Source organism: Drosophila teissieri, chromosome 3L (genome assembly GCF_016746235.2).
Source record: "Drosophila teissieri strain GT53w chromosome 3L, Prin_Dtei_1.1, whole genome shotgun sequence".
Taxonomy (NCBI): domain Eukaryota; kingdom Metazoa; phylum Arthropoda; class Insecta; order Diptera; family Drosophilidae; genus Drosophila; species Drosophila teissieri.
The window spans coordinates 2047857-2066336 of NC_053031.1; the positions used below are offsets into that span (position 1 = coordinate 2047857).

Below are 18480 nucleotides of genomic sequence, written 5' to 3' on the forward strand. Positions count from 1 at the left end.
GAAAAATGTGACATTATTATCTTATCTGAACTTCATTTCAATTATTTTTAGGTTGTGAACAATGAATTGTTATAGCGTTAGCAACCAACATTTGAATTGGGTATTTTTACCTTGCCACTCTGATATCATATAAGCTGATATTTATTTATGTAAAAGTAAAGCATTTTGATGTTTATAAAATTTACCGTAACTGGTCACAAAAGCCGACTTACCTTCATTGTAAAGTTGTTGCACAACCTTACGCTTCTTCTTAAAGGTAAGAGAATCCTCGTCGTATGTGATCGAATCGCGTTTGGGATGACGAATGCCAATTAGGAATTGTTCTTCCTCTTCATCTTGAACAGAATAGGCTGGTTTCGAGTGCTTCTTTGGCTTAAGCTTGAAATCCACCTCGTCTGGTGGCAATTCCTCAACAAAGTATTCTTCTGGCTCCTCGACTTCATCGATGGTATCCTCATCGTCTCGAATTTCTTCGATAATGGGTTCTTCACCATCGTCAAAGTCCTGAATGATCTTAATTTTGGCCTCATCGGCTGCTTCGGAGAAGGTCTTTTTAATAGGTTTCTTTAACTTAACCTTTCCAGACATGGAAATTTCCTCCTCGGCATACGAGTCCAGAGCAATGTTGAACTCTTGATCGACATCTTCCTTGGTCTTGGTACTTCTGGCACGGAATGTGACGTTCTCAACGTCTGCGTATTCGGGAATGTCTACTTGCTTTCGACGCTTAAGTTTCTTCACTGTGTAGGCCTCCTCATCTTCTTCTGTGATTTGCAAAGGCTTTGGCTTTCTTTGCTGACTGACAACAAACTCTTCGATATCCTCGCCCTCGTCGTATTCTTCTTCCTGACGCTTGATAGAAAGTTCAGCTGCAGCTTCATCCAGAGTAGTGGGCTTGACTGGTCGTTTTTTCAGAACTGTGGCAGCCTCTTCCACACCCTCAGTAATGGTATGGGGCTTTTTAAAGGAGAGACTGAACTCTGTTTCTTCGAGATCTTCAACCGTCGGCTCGAAAGGCTTCTTTGGCTTCTTGCGAATGATGACTGCTTCTTCAACGATCTCTTCTTCTTCAATTTCCACAGGTCTTTCTTCGACAACAGTTTGCTGTAGCTTAAGCTCGTCCGCAGCCTCTTCCACCGGTTTCTGCGGCTTCTTCTTTTTCTTAAGCTGTACAGTTTGGTCAGAAGTTTCCTCTGTAATCTTCTTTTCCTTTGGCAGCTTAACATCAACGGAATATTCTTCCTCTGTAACCTCCTTTTCAGCCTTTGGCTTAAGAGTAACTTCAGCCACAACTTCTTCAGCATCTACTGGTTTCGGTTTCTTCAGTTTCACAACCGCAGCATCTACAATGTCCTCTGGCTCCGGCTTTACTGGCTTCTTTTTGATCTGGATTTCTTCTATCACTTCTTCTTCCACAATCGGTTCTGGAATAACCTCTTCTTCAACCTTAACCGTAAGCTCGTCGGCTACTGCTTCTTCGACATTTTTCTTTGGCTTTTTCTTTACTATCTTCGCTTCTTCCTGAACTTCTTCAGTCTTTGCCTTTGGTTTTAGAGTTACTTCAGCTTCTGGTTCTTCAACCACTGGAGCCTTCAGTTTCTTTTTCGGTAAGGTAACTTCCTTTTCTTCTACAGCTTCTGGTTTACTTTCCTTAACTTCAATTTCATACTCTGTGGGTTTTTCTTCCGCGATCTCTTCAATTTCCTCGATTATTTGAACCTCTGGTTCAGCGGGAATTTCTTCAGTGATAGTTACTTTAAGCTCTGCTGCGGCCTCTTCTTCCTTTACAGGTTTCTTAGCCTTCTTCGTTATCTTAGCCTCTTCAGTAACTTCCTGTACAGGCGTCTTTGGCTTAACCAAAAATTCAGCTTCGGGTTCTTCGACTACTTCTGGTACTGGCGCCTTCTTTTTCTTTTTCTGGATCGTGACTTGTTCCTCGGGCAGCTCTTCCACAGTCGGTTCCTTTTCGGAATCCCTTGTGACGAAGGTGAAATCTGTTGGTTGTTCTTCAAGGGCCTTTGGTTCCTCGACAATTTCAATTTCTTCAATTTCTTGGACAAGTTCTTGTGGTGGTGTTTCTTCTTCAATTATTGTTATCTTAAGATCAGCGGCCTCATCCTCAGTAGGTTGTTCTGGAATAACAGAAATACTGGACGTAGCTTCCACTTCATCGACAGGCTTTGGAGCAGAGACATTAACTTCCGCCTCGGGTTCCTCCTTAATTTCTGGCTTAGGTTTCTTTTTGCGAATAACCTTGACCTCCTCTTCAATGACTTCCTCTACCAATTCTCTAGGAGTTTCCTCAATGACTCTAACCTTGTGTTCCTCGAAAACTTCTGGTTTCGGTTCTTCCTCAACTGGCTCTGTTACCACCGGCTCTTCCTCGACAATCACATCGGCAGGTTTTTCCGGCTCCGTCTCCTTGATGCCAATTTTGTATGTCTTCTCTTCAACAGCCGGAGCTGCCTTCTTGATTTCAGTGATCACCTCTTCCTCCGAGACCTCCTCCACTATGGGAATTTCCTGTGGAACTTCCTCTGTGATTTGAATCTTTAGCTCCTCAGCTTCCACATCCTTTACCTTCTTCTTCGGCTTCTTGGTCTTTATATGAGCGTCCTCAGTAACCACTTCAGTGGGCTTGCTCTCCTTGAAAACGATTTCAGTGGCAGGTTCGTCGGCGAAAGTAACAGAAGGTTTGCGTTTTTTAACTGTAAACTGGGCCTCACTTGGCTCTTCGGGCTTAGTTTCTGTTTCAGAAACGCGAATTTTGAAGTCTTTTGGCTTCTCTTCCACAGTAACTTCCTCCTCTACAATCTTACTCTCAGGAGCTTCAGTCAACACTTCTTCAGGAACAGAGGCTTCACTTTCGACAATCTTGATTTCTAATTGAGCTTCCTCTTCGTTCTTCTTCGGTTTTTTCGTCTTTTTCTGTTTGATTGCAGTTTCCACAGTAGTTTCTTCGACGACCTTGGGTTCAGTCATTACAAATTCGGCCTCGACTGCTTCAGGTTCCTTGGGTTTTTTCTTTAATACAACCTCTACAGGGGTTTCATCCTCGGGCTGATCGTCCACTGTGATTACCTTTTCCGCATCAGTTTCCTTAAGAGTGAATTCGTATGAATCGAATTTCTCGACAACCTTTTTCTCTACAACCTTGGGTGTTTCCTCAGGAGTTTCTTCAACTACTTCTATTGGCTTTTCCTCAATGGATTGGGTTTCTGAAATTTTGAATTCGTACGATTTCGGTTTCTTTGACTTCTTCTTTTCTTCCTGCTTTTCAACCTCCTCGACTGTTTCCTCAACTGGTTGCTCCTTTACTTCTTCCTCAACCACGACAATTTTATCCTCTTTGACTTCCTTAACAGGCTTTGCCTTGACCTTTTCCTTGACTGCGATTTGCACATCATGGGGCTCTTCTGGTAAAGTTTCAGTTATTTTAAGTTCAACTTCATACTGTTCTGGCTGTTCGGGTTGCGAAATTGGCAAAGAGATTTCAGCTGAAACCACCTCCGGTTGTATATGTTCTTCTTTGGGCTCTTTTAAGGTGACCTCAAACTCTTCAGGTTGCTGTGGTTTAGGTTTCTTCTTGCGCGTCACGATCTTTTCTTCAATTACCTCCTCGGTAGTTTCTTGACGCTCATCAAAATCAATGACTTTGACTTGATGTTCCTTTGGTGCATCTTCTGGTTCCAAAACTGTAGTTGTTATCTTGTACTCCACAGGTATTTCCTCGGGTACTTCTTCTGGCTTCGGCTCTTCTTCCAAAACTACTACTTCGGACGCAGGTGCTTCCTTGGGTTTCTTCTCTTTCACCTTAACTTCTTTTGGCTTTTCGATTTCAACGGGCTTTTCAACTACAGTTTCTTCCTCTTTCACCGATACCTCAAACTGTTCGGGTTCTTGCGGGGCAATCTCCTCCTCCTTTGGCTGAACCTTTTTGGCCTTCGATTTCTTTGGTTTCTTTTCGTCATCGACGGTCTTATCTTTGGTTTCTTCGGGAAGGGGTTCCTCTGCTTTGGGCTTCACCACCGCTTCTTCGCTAGGTTCATCAGACTTGGGAGCCTGAGGTACAGGCCGCAGCTTAATTTCAGAATCAGTCTCTTCTGGAGCGTCTCTCTCGGGCTTACGGAACTTTACATCCTGTTCGGGTATTGCCTCTTCCTCCTTTGGAACCCCAGCAACAATCTCCGATATAATGGTTTCCGGCTCTGGCTTAGACTTATCTTTAGGCTTGTACTTAGTCTTAGACGGCTTCTTAACTTTCTCGGGCATCTCTGGATGTTCGATCGGCTCAAGTTCATCGGGTACGTATTCCGGACGGTCAAATTCAGATGGTTCAAATGGCTCCACAACGAATTCCCCTTCCTTGGGTTTCCTGGTTTCTTCCTCAACAATATCAACCTTTTTGGGTTTCTGTTTAAGTTCAACTTCTTCCTCAACTTCCTGTGGCTTTTGCGGAATGTTTTTGAGAGTAACATTTTCGGGCGCGTTGTCCTCCATTGGCTTTTTCTTACCCTTGCCCAGCTTTAGCTTTACATCCTCTTGTTTTTCCTCTGGTTTTGGTGCCTTTTCAGGTTTCTTATAAGGGGTCTTTTCCTCTGGTTCTTCCTCGCTACTTATGTATTTTTCGTACTTTTCGAGCTCGACCTTTTCCAAATCATCCTTGATTTTCTTAATTTTCTTAGTCTTATGCGGTTTGAACTTTAGAACTTCTTCAGCCTCTTCGATGTTGCGAGACAGTTCTCCATTGTCCTTAATGGCCCCAATATTAGTAATTTTCGGAATTAAAGGAGCTGGAGGGTATTCAACCAAGACCATACGGGCCTTAAGTCTGAACTTTGGAAGTTGAACAGTCTGTTCCTCGGCAGGTTTCTCCTTACGTTTACTTGGTTTTAACTTCACCGTTTTAGGAACATCAGTGGCGTCGAGAATCGTCACCTTTGTTGGCTTCTGCTCTTTGCGCTCAATTTTTATTGGTTCAAGAGTAGCGAATTCCGGTTTGAGTTTCTTGGGAACATCAAATTCAATTTTCTCGTATTTCTCCAGTTCCGTCTTCTCTATTTCCTGCTCCAGCATCTTTTTGATGAGTTCGTCATGGTCATCGGTTTTCTTTTTAACCACCTTCTTCTTTTTAGACTTAGGTTTTGTGACGTCCTCAACAGTTTCTTCTATAGCTGGCTGCGGTTCCTCCTCTTCAACCTCTTCCACAATGGGCTGTGATTCTTCCACTTCGGCGACTTCATCGATAACTCTAACCTCCAAAATCTTTTCTGGCTGGTCTTCCTCGACAGGCTCTTCGTGAATGATGCTAATTTGATAGTCTTTTTGAACCTCTGGTAGTTCACCTGTTATAAAAAATGCATCAAGATATTAATGAATAAACCCTAATATGGTACATAAACCCGGGGAACCACGCATTGCTTTTGCAAAGCAAGCCTTTCGGCGAACTGGACAAAATACATAATTTGAGGCTTTATTTACATGGACAGCAGTTGAAGGAAAACATTTAAAACTGAACCAAATTAAACTATTAGATTTGTAAAGGAAACTGTTAAATACGAACATGATTAATATGTGGAAATGTGGTTAGAGGGTTTTTAGGGCGAAACCATAAAGGTCTGAAATTAGTGATGTAAATTTCGCTCTTTTGGTTTTATTTTATTATTAAATATTAGCGCTTGAAAATTGGAATGGTAACGAGAAGTATAATTATGTTAAGTACAACATTTTTAAATTACATAATGGCTTAGAACATTAAACATGCATAAGGTATTATTACAGTGTGACTGTTTTTTGGGAATGGTTAACTGGAAGAGATTAGGACTGCAATTAAAATGACTCAAATTAAGAGATCCGAAATTCAACAGCGAGAAAGAGAAGAGAAATATAGGTGGGAATAGGCGTAATAATTGGAAATCAACGTTGTTTCAAGGGGAATAAACAAATGCGAAAGACACACACAAAGGAGCAGAAGGTACTGCAGCAGGATTTGGTGGCTCCAAAAACTCTCTTCTAGTAACTTACTTGTTTCAACGCTTTTTTGTGTGTCTGGTTTTGTTTTTTTATGTTTAACTGTTTTTTGAATTGTATCTTTAGTGTCATCTTGAGTAGATTTCTCTTCTTGTGCGCTTGGTGTAATTTGTGCAGTGGCTGTGTCCTCAGGCTGTGCAATTTGGGTTGGTGTAAACTCTGGTATGTCAGTGGTGTCTACAGGGGTCTCTGTCGGTTCGTCCGGTACTTGCTGGTCTGCGTCTTCTGTCTTTGGCTTATGCGTTTTAGTTTTCTTGGGTTTCGTTGTGTCGTGTGCTATTGATATGGGTTGGGATTGTTCAGGTTTTGCGTCTTCCGAAATGAATTCAGAAGGAGCTTGTTTCACTGGTTTGTCTGGCATTTCTACCTTTTCATATTTTTCAAGGTCTACCTTAGGAATTTCTTCTTCTATAAGTTTCTGTACGTATTCGTGTAAGTCGTCCTTCTTAACCTTTCTTACAGTTTTCTTGGGTTTTGGCGCTAGTTTTTCTTTAGGCTGTTCTGGATGTTCTTCGGTAGACTGTGGGGAAACTATTTCTGGTTCTTCGTCAACAATAACTGTAACCGAATCATTATCCTCGCTTTCAATTGTTGTAATCTTGAATGTTGTTTGTTCTTCGGGTCCCACCTTCTTCAAAACTCGCTTAGTAGTCTTTTCATTAACCGGCTTGCCAGCTTCAGTTATAACCTCTTTAACATCTACCTCTACTGGCTGAACTTCTAGAATTTGGACCGGTAGTTCGGGTTGCTCAGGAGCTTCTTCTTCGACCACTCTGACCTTTGCATATTCATCCGGAACAGAAGATTCCTCTATCGGAACTTCTTTAGATTTCGGCTTTTTATGTTTTTTCGTCACTTCAATGGGCGACTCGTCCACAACGTCAATCAGGTTATCCAATGGTTTATCCTTGACAACTGGTTCGAATTCGATTTTCTCATACCTTTCAAGCTCCGTCTTTGGTGTTTCCAAGTCAATTAACTTTTGTATGTAGTCATGTATGTCATCCTTTTTAACCTTTCTCGTTTTCTTTTTAGGTTCTTTGGGTTTTTCGGCCTGGCTTACATGTTCTGGCTCATACTCTACAATAGTTATTTCCGCCTCAGGCTGATCATCCCTAACAACTTCAATAATCTCTATTTCACTTTCGCCGTCAGGTCGTCGCAACTTTCGTTTTGTAGTAACTTGCTTATGCACTTTTCCAGTGTCATCTTTGGTTTCTTCTACGTTTGTTTCGCTTTGAATTACCTGAACTGTAAACGGCTTTTCTTCTTCCGGTTCCAACACCTCTTCCTTTACTTGAATTTCGTATTCTTCCGTTGAAGGCTGTTTTGGTTGTTCGGTGGTTATTTTAGGAGTTTTCTTCGTTTCAGGCTGAGTACGCTTTTGTTCGTCTTCCTTAATAGAAACAAGGAATTCCGGAACTTCTGGTTTTTCCAGCTCAGAATCCTTCTGTGAAACGTCCAAAGGCTTTTCAACAGTGTCCTCTAGTAGGTTTTCCGTTTGATTTGTGGCTAAAGCCTTTGGTTTTTTCTTCTTCTCCGGTTTCTTAGTGTCTTCAATCTGATCTACTTTGTATTCTGGTTCTTCTGCGATTGGTGCTGAATCCACCACAGTTATAAGATCATCACTAACTGGAGAGTCTTCTGGAACAGACTCAGTGAAGATAACTTTATCTTGGTGAGGCGTTTTTTCCTCAATGGAAGATTGCTTTTCTTTTATTGGCTTCTTTTTCCTCTTCTCAGAACTTGGTTTGGGAACGAAATCATCGATAGCCACTACTTCCACGGGCTCATCCGGTTGTGGTGCCTCCTCCTCAATAACTCGTTTGATAAAGTCATCCACTTCGTCTTTCTTAATCTTCTTTGTACGTTTTTGTTTTACTGTCGGTTGTTCCTGATCAGGTGTCTCCTTTGGAACGGTGGTCGTGACTGTTATTACAGATTCGTTTGTATCCGTATCGATTTCCTCGACTATGTCATGAACCATTTCTACTGAGCCTCTATTCTGTTTTATCTTTTTAGTCTTAACCACCTTTTCTCTTACGATTCCTTCTTCATCTGGCTCCCTATTGGTTTCAACCGTTTCTTCAAGTACTACAATTTCGAAAGGCTTTTCTTCTGGCTTTTGTGGAACGAATTCCTTAACAGCAATTGTTAGCTTTGGTTCGTCACTGGCAACTTCAGGATATTCAGAAATCTTTACCACAGATTTATCCTCCAATGGCTCTTCAGTTTCTTTTGTTGGTTTTTCCTCAGATTGCTTGACCTTTTTGATAGGCTTTCTTTTCATTTTTACGGGCTCGTCCAAGTCAATTTTTTCATACTTTTCCAGTTCGGTTTTTGGAATATCTTGCTCAATAAGCTTCTGAATATAATCCTGAAGATCATCTTTTGGAATCTTTTTAGCTTTGCGGACCGTTTTCGGTTTTTTCTCTTCTGGAGCTTCTTCGCTGGTTTCTTGAACCTCTTCGGTAGTTACAATGACTTCATACTCTGGAGTATCACCTGTCTTCGTCTCCACAATTTCAATAAGTTCTTCCTTGGGGCCAACCTGCTTTTTGATTTTTCTTTTGGTTACACTTTGCTTTGTCGTTTCTCCCTTATCGTCGATAACTTCTTTTTCCACCGCTTCGGTCTCGATTTCTTCTACTTGGAAAGTTGGTTCTTCGGAAGGTTTATCTTCTGCAGCTTCAGTTACCACATCATCTTCAGGGACTGGTTCATCTTTTATGCTTTCTTCAGATACCACCCTAATAAGATAGTCTAGGCTTTGATCTACAACAGGCTGCTTGATGGACTTTGGCTTGGTTATCTTTTTCGGCTTAGGTTGTTTTTGTTCTTCCCCCTCAGGTTGTTCTTTAACACTAATGGTAAATTCAAGTGATTCTGAAGGCATCTCTAAACCGCCCTCAATAGTTGGCTCTAAGTCTTCCCTAACCAACGCAGCGACATCGTTATCATTGTCTTCTTGTTCTGTGGCTATGTACGTTGTTGGAGTTTTCTTAGGTTTTTTAGATTTTTCCTCCTGGACCTTTTCTACTTCACCTTCAACTAGGCCAACTGGAATTGGCTGTATGAATTCTTCGATAATATTAATTATATTTTTCATCTTTTTTCTTTTTTTTTAACCTTCTTTCATACTTCGTTTTCTTCAGAACTAAGTCTTCTAACTGTACTTCAGCAGTGGGCCGATCTTCACTTGTGGTTTCCGTAATTTCAAAGATGTGATCTTTAGACCCCTTTCTACGCGATACCTTGCGTTTCTTGACAGTTACTTCTTTAACAGTTCCTTCCAATGTGGGTTCAGCAACGACTTCAACAGTGTGATCATATGTTTCCAATGATACAGGGCTCTCAACGTTCTTTTTCTTTTTTAATGGCTTCTCTTTTTTTATGGGTTCCTCCTCAGTAGGCTGTTTTATTGGCTTATCCGCTTCAGAAAATTCATCAGAAATGTTTATAAGGTAATTGGTAGAATCGTCTGGCAGTTGTGGTATTTCCTTGATTTCCTCTAACAAACTTTCTGGTTTTTCTATGTCCTCAGGTTCTGGAACGATGTCCTCCACATTGAACTCGTGAATGGTAACTGGTAACCCATCAACAACTTCAATGGTTTTTTTGTTGTGAGATTTCACCTTCTTTTTGGGCTTCTTTTTCGAATCCATTTCGGTTGGTTCATATTCTTCTAGAGGTGTTTTTGTGATTTCCTGTTCGATTAACTGCTGTATGTATTTGTCAAGATCGTCTTTGACAGGCTTCTTCTTTTTCACTTTCTGGAGAACAAGGACTGGTTGATCATCAGAGGCATCAGAAGTGTTCTCAGGAGCCAACTCCGTAGTTGTTATTTCAATGTCGCCTTCTGGCTTATTTTCTTCATAAGTTTCTTTTATTTCAATGAGATACTCTTTAGGGCCCTCCTTTTTCTTAAGTTTCTTGATTGTTTTAACCTGTTTAACTTCTTCTCCATTTTCGTTCACAATATTTTCTATAACCGTTTCAGGAGCCATTTCTTCTATAAGGATGACATTTTCTAGTGCTTTCTCAATCGGCTTCTTGGGCTTTTTGTGTTTTGTTCTAGTTTCAAAAGCGTCTTCCTCAGTAGGCTCAGTTATCTCAAAGTTTTGAGGCTCACAAAACTCTTCCAAAACATTAACGACATAGCTTTCGACGTCTTCAGGCTTCAATTTAATTGTTTTCTTGATTGGTTTCTTTTCCTGCGGTAAAATAATGTCTTCTTGAGATTTGTCACCACAAAGCTCGAGGATTGTAACTTCAGCCAAAGGTTCGTCACTAGTTTTTGTCTCGATGATTTCAAAAACTTGTTCTTTCGTACCTTGTTTCCGGGAAACCTTTTTCTTCTTAACCTCAACCTCCTTAGTTATGCCATCTTCTTCAGTTACTGGAACAATTTCAACGCATTCTGCAATGTCCATAATTATTGGTTTTTCGGCATTATCATGCCAATCAGGTTCATTAAACTCTTCCAAAACATTAATGACATAGCTTTGGATATCTTCAGGCTTCAGTTTCTTTAGCTTCTTAACTGTTTTCTTTTCTTTAGGTATCAGAACGTCTTCACTTAAGCCTTCTTCCGTTACTTCTACAATTGTTACCTCAGCTAAAGGTTGATCACTAGCTTTTGTTTCGGTTATCTCAAAGATTTGTTCCTTTGGACCATGTTTGCGAGAAACCTTCTTTTTCTTAATTTCAACCTGTTTTGGTGTGCCGTCTTCTTCAACAATTTGCACCACCTGTACATCTTCGGAAATATTTTCCATAACTGGTTGTGGCTTGTCATCTGCGTCTTCCGTAAGTTTATCGAATCGAATGGGTTCAGCTGACTCCTCAAGGACTTTGATAACATAACTATTGACATCTTCAGGCCTTAGTTTCTTTTGTTTTTTAATTGATTTCTTCTCTTGAACCGCTAAGACTTCTTCTTGAGGCCGTTCTTCTGTAATCTCCACAATAGTTACTTCAGATAAAGGTTCATCGCCAGTTTTTTTCTCAGTAATTTCAAAGATTTGTTCCCTTGGACCCTGTTTGCGGGAAACCTTCTTTTTCTTAATTTCAACGTGTTTTGGTGTGCCGTCTTCTTCAATAATTTGTACAACTTGTACATCCTCCGAGATATCTTCAATTACTGGTTGAGGGTTGTCTTCCTCAGCTACTTGGAACTTTAACGATTTATCTTTCATTGACTTAGGCTTTTCTTTTGAGACTTTTGTTTTCAGGTCCTTGGAAGCGTCCTCTATATCCTCATGATCAGTTTTCACTAAAGTGTATTCATCTGGCTTATAATCATCTTCATCAGTTTCACTCTCTTGTATTGTTACCTCATATACAGTAATCGGAATGCCGTCGATAACCTCGCTAGTTTTTTTGTGATGTTTCTTAATTTTCTTTCCCTTTTTAGACTCTGGAGAGGTCTCCAATAAAGTGGGTTCAAATTCTTCATTTTCTTGATGAGGAATTTCTTCATCTATTAGTTTTAGAACATAATTGTCCAGGTTTTCGGTCTTTGGCTTCTTTTTCTGTACGATTTTTATCTTGTGGTGTTCCTGAGGCGTGGAATCGATTGAGGGCGTTGTCTCAGTGGTCCGAACTAAAACATCTGCTTCTGGCTTGTTATCTTCATATGTTTCAGTAACTTCGATTAGATATTCCCTCGGTCCCTCTTTCTTAATAATTTTTCTCTTATTAATGACACGTACAACTTCCTTACCGTCTTCATCTATTTTTTTGGTGAAAGTTTCTGGGGTCGACTCCTCAATACGAATGGTATAAAGCGATATAGGCTCAGCGAGGGATTCCTCTTTTTGCTTCTTTGCTGATTTCTTTTTGGTTTTTGGCAAACTTTCCTTTACTTCTACCAAATATTCGTCCGTTTGAGGATTTTCATCCTTTTCTGAAATCTTTGGAGTATATTCCGCAATTGTTGAATCTTCTGAAGTTGGAGTAGGTTCAAAGTCGGATGTTTTTATCTTTTGCTGATTATCAGTTTTCTTTTTCTTGTCTTTTTTCAGGCGAACGTCGTCCACCGTTTTTGTTTTTTCTGTCAGAAAAGGTTTTACTATTTGCTCCTCAATTACCGTAGTTGTAAATGAACTAATATCCTCATTCTCCGAGATTTTTCTGGCAAGAGGTCTGGAAACCTCTTCACATATTTCAGAGACGTCATCTAATGGGGCTTCCTCGACTATTTTGACAATGAATTCTTTAAGCTTCTCTTTCTTAACCTTTCTAACAGATTTTTTCGGTGCCTCAGAAGTAGATAAAGCGGGTCCGTCAATTGTATCACCAGAAACTTCTGTCGTTATAACTATAACCTTTGCTTCATCAGGCTTGTCACCTGGTTTTTCGGTTTCAATAATTTCGATTTCGTATAATTTCGAGTCCTTTTTAGCTCTGACCTTTCGTTTTCTTAGTATTTTCTCATCTTCCAAAGGAATTACAACATCGTCCAATGGCATATTCTTGAAATCTTCCTCAACAACAACGAAAGGTAGGCTATCACTTAAATCTGCCAAGACTTTATCTACGACCGGCAAAATTTCTTTTTCCGTTTCTTCAATGCTTTCATCTTGAGGACGTTCCGACTCAATCTTGTTGATAAGGAACTCGTCGTGTTCTGGAACTTCTTCGTGTTCATTCAATTCTTTTTCTTTTACAGTTTTCTTTAACTCCTGTTTTCTTGTTTTTGATTTTTTAGTTGGCTCATGCTCTGTGACTCCAACTTGAAGAGTTTCGCCTTCATCAATCAATGCTTTCTCTGGCTTTGGCTTTTGCTTTTTAGGTTTTTTCGCCTTACCATCTACATCGATTTTTTCATATTTTTCTAGTTCTGTTACTGGGATTTCGGCATTGATCAACTGCTGTATATATGCATCGAGCTCATCCTTTTTAATTTTCCTGGATTTCTTTTTGATCTTATCAGTTGTCATCTCTCCACTTTCTTCTTCAGTATTTTCACTAGATATTACAGTTATTTCATAGAAAGGCTCTACACCGGGTGCCACCACGCCTTCAACAATTTCCACAACTTTCACTTCATCGCCCTTTTCATGTTTTAACCTGCGTTTCTTAGGCTTATCTTTGTCTGTTTCTGACGGCAATTCGGTCAACTTTACTTCATAGAAATCAGACATGCTAGTCTCATATACCTTCTGATTTGGCTCCTCTTGTAACTCTGTAACAAAATCATCCAATTCCTGTTTATTCATTCGCTTTACCTTTTTCTTAACAATTTTGTTGGTTTTTGCGTCCTCTTGAAGAATTTCTGAGCTTGTGACTGTAATTTCAAAGATTGGTTCATCGTTATCCACAGGTGAAAGTGGTACGATTTCAATGGTGTTATCTTCTTGTTCCGTCTTAACCTTTATCTTTCGTTTTTTCTTGGGTTCCTTTGCTATTAATTCAATAAAAGGTACTGTTTCAGCTTGGACGCCTTCGGGTTCCAGATCAAGCACTTCGAACTTATAATATGGTTTGAGCTTGATATCTGTCATTTCATTATCAGGCCTTTCACCTTGTCGTTTGCGCAGATTAAGGTCATCTTCAGGGCTTTCTTCAAGTTTCCTAGGTTCCCCTGGTAATATTTCGTACTGGTTTCCCTCTGTACTAGGAGTCACCTTCTTTTTCTTTTTATATATAGGTTTCTCCTGGGTGGTAGTATCTACAGACACAGATGTGTCGGATTCTTCTGGGATCTCAGAGGTTCCCTCCATCTCTTTAAATTCAATGGGTTCCAGTTGAAGTCCTTCTTCAGGCTTGGAGCTCTTTTTGGTCTTCTTCTTCTTGACAACTTCATCTTCCTGTGTCTTAACAGGCTTTTCACCATCTGTAGTCTCTGCTATATCAGGCTTAATTGGTTTCAAATGAACTTCCTCAGATGCTTCCTCATTTTGAGGAACATTACCTTTTCCAAGCTTAAGTTTCCTTAATTCATCCGGAGTTTCGCTCTTTTGCTTTTTGGCGCGCTTGTATTTCGGGTGTAATAGTTCCTTGTTAGATTTTTCGGAATGATCAGATTCAAATGCCTCTAGATCGGCTTCTTCAAGTTCAGCCTTTTCGGGCTTCGAATGCTTAAATTTCCTTGGACGCAGCTTTAATACCTCTTCTGCTTCGGCAACATTTCGTGAAAGTTCTCCTACTTCGCGGATAGTTTCTAATTCGGTAACTACATATGGGAAACAGTATGGTGCATATGGTATAAATCTGATCCAACTCTTTAATTTTTTGTTTTTGAATGAAGCTTCATTCTTCTTCTTTTTCTCTTCCTGTGGACGTTGTTTAGGGGCTTTAAGTTTGAGCATTTGTGGGAACTCCACTACCGAACTTATTTCAACCATTTTGGGCTTTTTAATCTCGACTTTCTCAATTTTCATTGGAGTAAGCTTGACTGGTTGTTTAAAGGAAGAGTCACGACGTGCTCTTTGAGGAAGTTCCATTTCGGTGCGATGATACGGTTGTAGAACAGTCTTTGGGATTTCTTGATGTATGAGAAATTGTATGTAGTCATCCATTTCATCTCGTTTTGTTTTGACCACTTTCTTTTTCTTTGCCTTTTCCTTCTTTTCACTTGGTTTCTCATCAACAACCTCTACCTGTACGTTACCCTTAACCTTTTTTGGTTTTCGTTTCATAGCTGTCTGGTTAGTCTGTTCCCCGGTACCCTCTTCAACGATAACAGTCTCGTCAACTTCCTCAATTGGAGTTTCTATGGTCTTTTTCTGTTTTGGTGTATTGTCTTTAGTTGGTTTTTGTATAGCGTCTGCACTTGCCTCTTCAGGTTCAGTGATAGTGTACTCTTTGTAGTATTGGTCTGTTTAAGAAAAAATTATGTGTTTTGTGTTAGCACTAAACTAATTTTTAAATTTATATTTGCATTTTATATAATGCTTTACAGCACACAAACTTTGTATGAAGAACAAAGTTTTGCGCTTAGAGATGAGTTGGTTAGGAAATTGATTTTATTGAATTGTGGGTTACTCTTCTATAAACCTAAACCACATTATGAAAAATATTTACAAAATACATGGAAAGCAAAGACAACATTATTTGTTTTTTTTTCCAAATTATGTTAAGTTTGTAAAAGTTTAACCCATGTACGTATTAGACTCAATGGTATATAGTTTTAAATTAACGTCCCACGTACATAAAATAAGTTAGTTAGTAGATATAATTATTACAAAATATTGATCATGTTTTCGTGTATGCCGTTTTGTTACGTATAAATTATGAAATTTACGCCTATAAATCCTAGCCTGATAAATTGTGTAAACCTCACATTTTTTTAACTTCAAAAGTTACCTATATTTGTTTGTATATGTATACATATAAAAATAAGTGTTTATAAAGAAAAAATCACCTGTTGGTTCGCTGACTTCGGTTATTTCAAGGTGTAATTGTGTTTTGTCTTCTGGAATGAGTTCTGTATCGCTGAGGACTTCCTCAACAACGATGCCTTCCTCCTGAGAAATTCGCTTGTTTTCAGTTTGTATGGTTGTTTCTCCATCTTCGTTTTGTACAGACTTAAATGTCGTAATGTAAACTGGGTGTTCCGTTTCTGTGTTACCGGCCTTTGGTTTATCCACTGTATAAGGGCATTTTATGTTTATTTGTGTTTTGTAAAATGATCAAAAAAATATGTTATTAAAGTCCTATTTCAAGTATTAAATAATAACAATGAAATAACAAAACAATTATGAAATGAAAAGTTTAAGAAACAAAGATGTCTTGCGTATACTTCAATTTGAGTTGTTTTTGCTAATTGAGTGTTTGAATTGTGTTTCTTTGTGTTCTTACCCTTATGCTTGTGTGGCTTTTGTTTGTGTTTTGAAACCTTTTCATCATCAAGTTTACTAATATCGATAATATCAGCAATATTTTCATCGCTAACAACTCGAATAAGAGAGATGGGCTCCTTGCCTTCCTCATCTATTGTTTGAATTTGGAAATATTCATCGTCATCTGGACCTCGCTTCTTAAATGTTCGTGTTTTTGTAGTTTTCTTCTTTGGCTTCTTATTCTCATCTAATTCTTCGGTAAATACGGTTTCCTCGGGAAGTTCTTCTATCGGTGTGGGCGTGATTGATATCTCATCAGAAGGCACAACTTCTATGTTCACTGTAGTTAGTGGTTCCTTATCTTCCTCCTCTATTATATGGATTGTTGTAACTTCGTCAAGATCATCTTCAAGGCTCTTTTTAAAAGCTCTGGACTTAATGGTCTTTTTCTTTTTCTTCCCATCCGGCATAATTACTTTTAGTTCTGTCACATGTTCGGGCAGCTCGATTAATTTACCGTCCTCTGGCTTCGATTCAGTTAAGGGTCGTTCATGTGTTTTAACTGAATATATAGGCTCCGTATCGTCTTGTTCAATAATTCCTATTTCAGTTACTTCTTCAGTATTATCGAGTGCAGGTTTTTTAATGACACGCTTCTTGGTTTTAATAATTTTTAAACGTCCTTCATTATCAACAGCTTCAGACTCAAAAACTTCATCAGGTAACACAACTACTTCAGATACCCTTTCTTCAGGAAGCTCCGGGAATGGCATATTAAACTTTTCTACCGATACTTTAGTTTGTGGTGCTTTTTCATACTCCTCAACGGTTTCAACTTTTGTCACCTCCATGTTCGGCCCTTGAATCTTTTTAATAATTCTTGTTTTAATAACAGTTTTGGTTGGAGTTCCATCTTCTTTTTCTGAAAGTATAACTGATTTCCGCTCGGGCAATTCAAACACCGTAACAGCATCTTCGGGTTTTTGAACGATTACTCTTTTTTTAAGTTGAACTCTGCCAACACTGGGAGCACTTAATTCAGTTTCTTCGACTGTTACCGTTGTCTCGGGTTGCTTGTCGTCCTCCTCGACAGTTTCAATCTTGGTGACTTCTTGCTTGTCACCCTTGACCTTCTTAATCACGCGAGTGCGGATCTTCTTCTTTTGCGGCTTGCCATCTTCCGTAATGGTCTCAACGACGCGAACCTCCTCTGGAAGCTCTTGAATCTCTTCAGGCTTCTCCTCTTCAAACGGAAGTTCTTCAACGGTAACCGTTGTCTCGGGTTGCTTGTCGTCCTCCTCGACAGTTTCAATCTTGGTGACTTCTTGCTTGTCACCCTTGACCTTCTTAATCACGCGAGTGCGGATCTTCTTCTTTTGCGGCTTGCCATCTTCCGTAATGGTCTCAACGACGCGAACCTCCTCTGGAAGCTCTTGAATCTCTTCAGGCTTCTCCTCTTCAAACGGAAGTTCTTCAACGGTAACCGTTGTCTCGGGTTGCTTGTCGTCCTCCTCGACAGTTTCAATCTTGGTGACTTCTTGCTTGTCACCCTTGACCTTCTTAATCACGCGAGTGCGGATCTTCTTCTTTTGCGGCTTGCCATCTTCCGTAATGGTCTCAACGACGCGAACCTCCTCTGGAAGCTCTTGAATCTCTTCAGGCTTCTCCTCTTCAAACGGAAGTTCTTCAACGGTAACCGTTGTCTCGGGTTGCTTGTCGTCCTCTTCGATAGTCTCAATCTTGGTGACTTCTTGCTTGTCACCCTTGACCTTCTTAATCACGCGAGTGCGGATCTTCTTCTTTTTAGGCTTACCATCTTTTGTTACCGTTTCGAACACGTGAACCTCCTCTGGAAGCTCTTCAATCTCTTCAGGCTTCTCTTCTTCAAACGGAAGTTCTTCAACGGTGACCGTTGTTTCGGGTTGCTTGTCGTCCTCCTCGATAGTCTCAATCTTGGTAACTTCTTGCTTGTCGCCCTTGACCTTCTTAATCACGCGAGTGCGGATCTTCTTCTTTGATGGCTTGCCATCATCGGTAATAGATTCAACGACGCGAACCTCCTCTGGAAGCTCTTGAATTTCTTCAGGCTTCTCTTCTTCAAACGGAAGTTCTTCAACGGTAACCGTTGTCTCGGGTTGCTGGTCGTCCTCCTCGACAGTTTCAATCTTGGTGACTTCTTGCTTGTCACCCTTGACCTTCTTGATTACGCGAGTGCGGATCTTCTTCTTCTTAGGCTTGCCATCTTCCGTAATGGTTTCAACGACGCGAACCTCCTCTGGAAGCTCTTGAATTTCTTCAGGCTTCTCTTCTTCAAACGGAAGTTCTTCAACGGTAACCGTTGTCTCGGGTTGCTTGTCGTCCTCCTCGACAGTTTCAATCTTGGTGACTTCTTGCTTGTCACCCTTGACCTTCTTGATTACGCGAGTGCGGATCTTCTTCTTTGATGCCTTGCCATCATCCGTAATGGTTTCAACGACGCGAACCTCCTCTGGAAGCTCTTGAATTTCTTCAGGCTTCTCTTCCTCAAACGGAAGTTCTTCAACGGTAACCGTTGTCTCGGGTTGCTGGTCGTCCTCCTCGACAGTTTCAATCTTGGTGACTTCTTGCTTGTCACCCTTGACCTTCTTGATTACGCGAGTGCGGATCTTCTTCTTCTTAGGCT

General features: G+C 40.1%; 1 protein-coding gene across 1 annotated transcript in view; it reads right to left on the reverse strand.

Annotated features, from left to right (window-relative positions):
* Nucleotides 1–18480, reverse strand: part of LOC122618341 (titin) — a 79038-nt gene that overhangs the window by 6954 nt on the left and 53604 nt on the right. The window contains 5 exon segments of the mRNA XM_043794731.1: nucleotides 213–5345; nucleotides 6025–9134; nucleotides 9136–14854; nucleotides 15401–15625; nucleotides 15838–17374. Of these exon segments, the coding sequence (XP_043650666.1) occupies nucleotides 213–5345; nucleotides 6025–9134; nucleotides 9136–14854; nucleotides 15401–15625; nucleotides 15838–17374 (15724 nt within the window).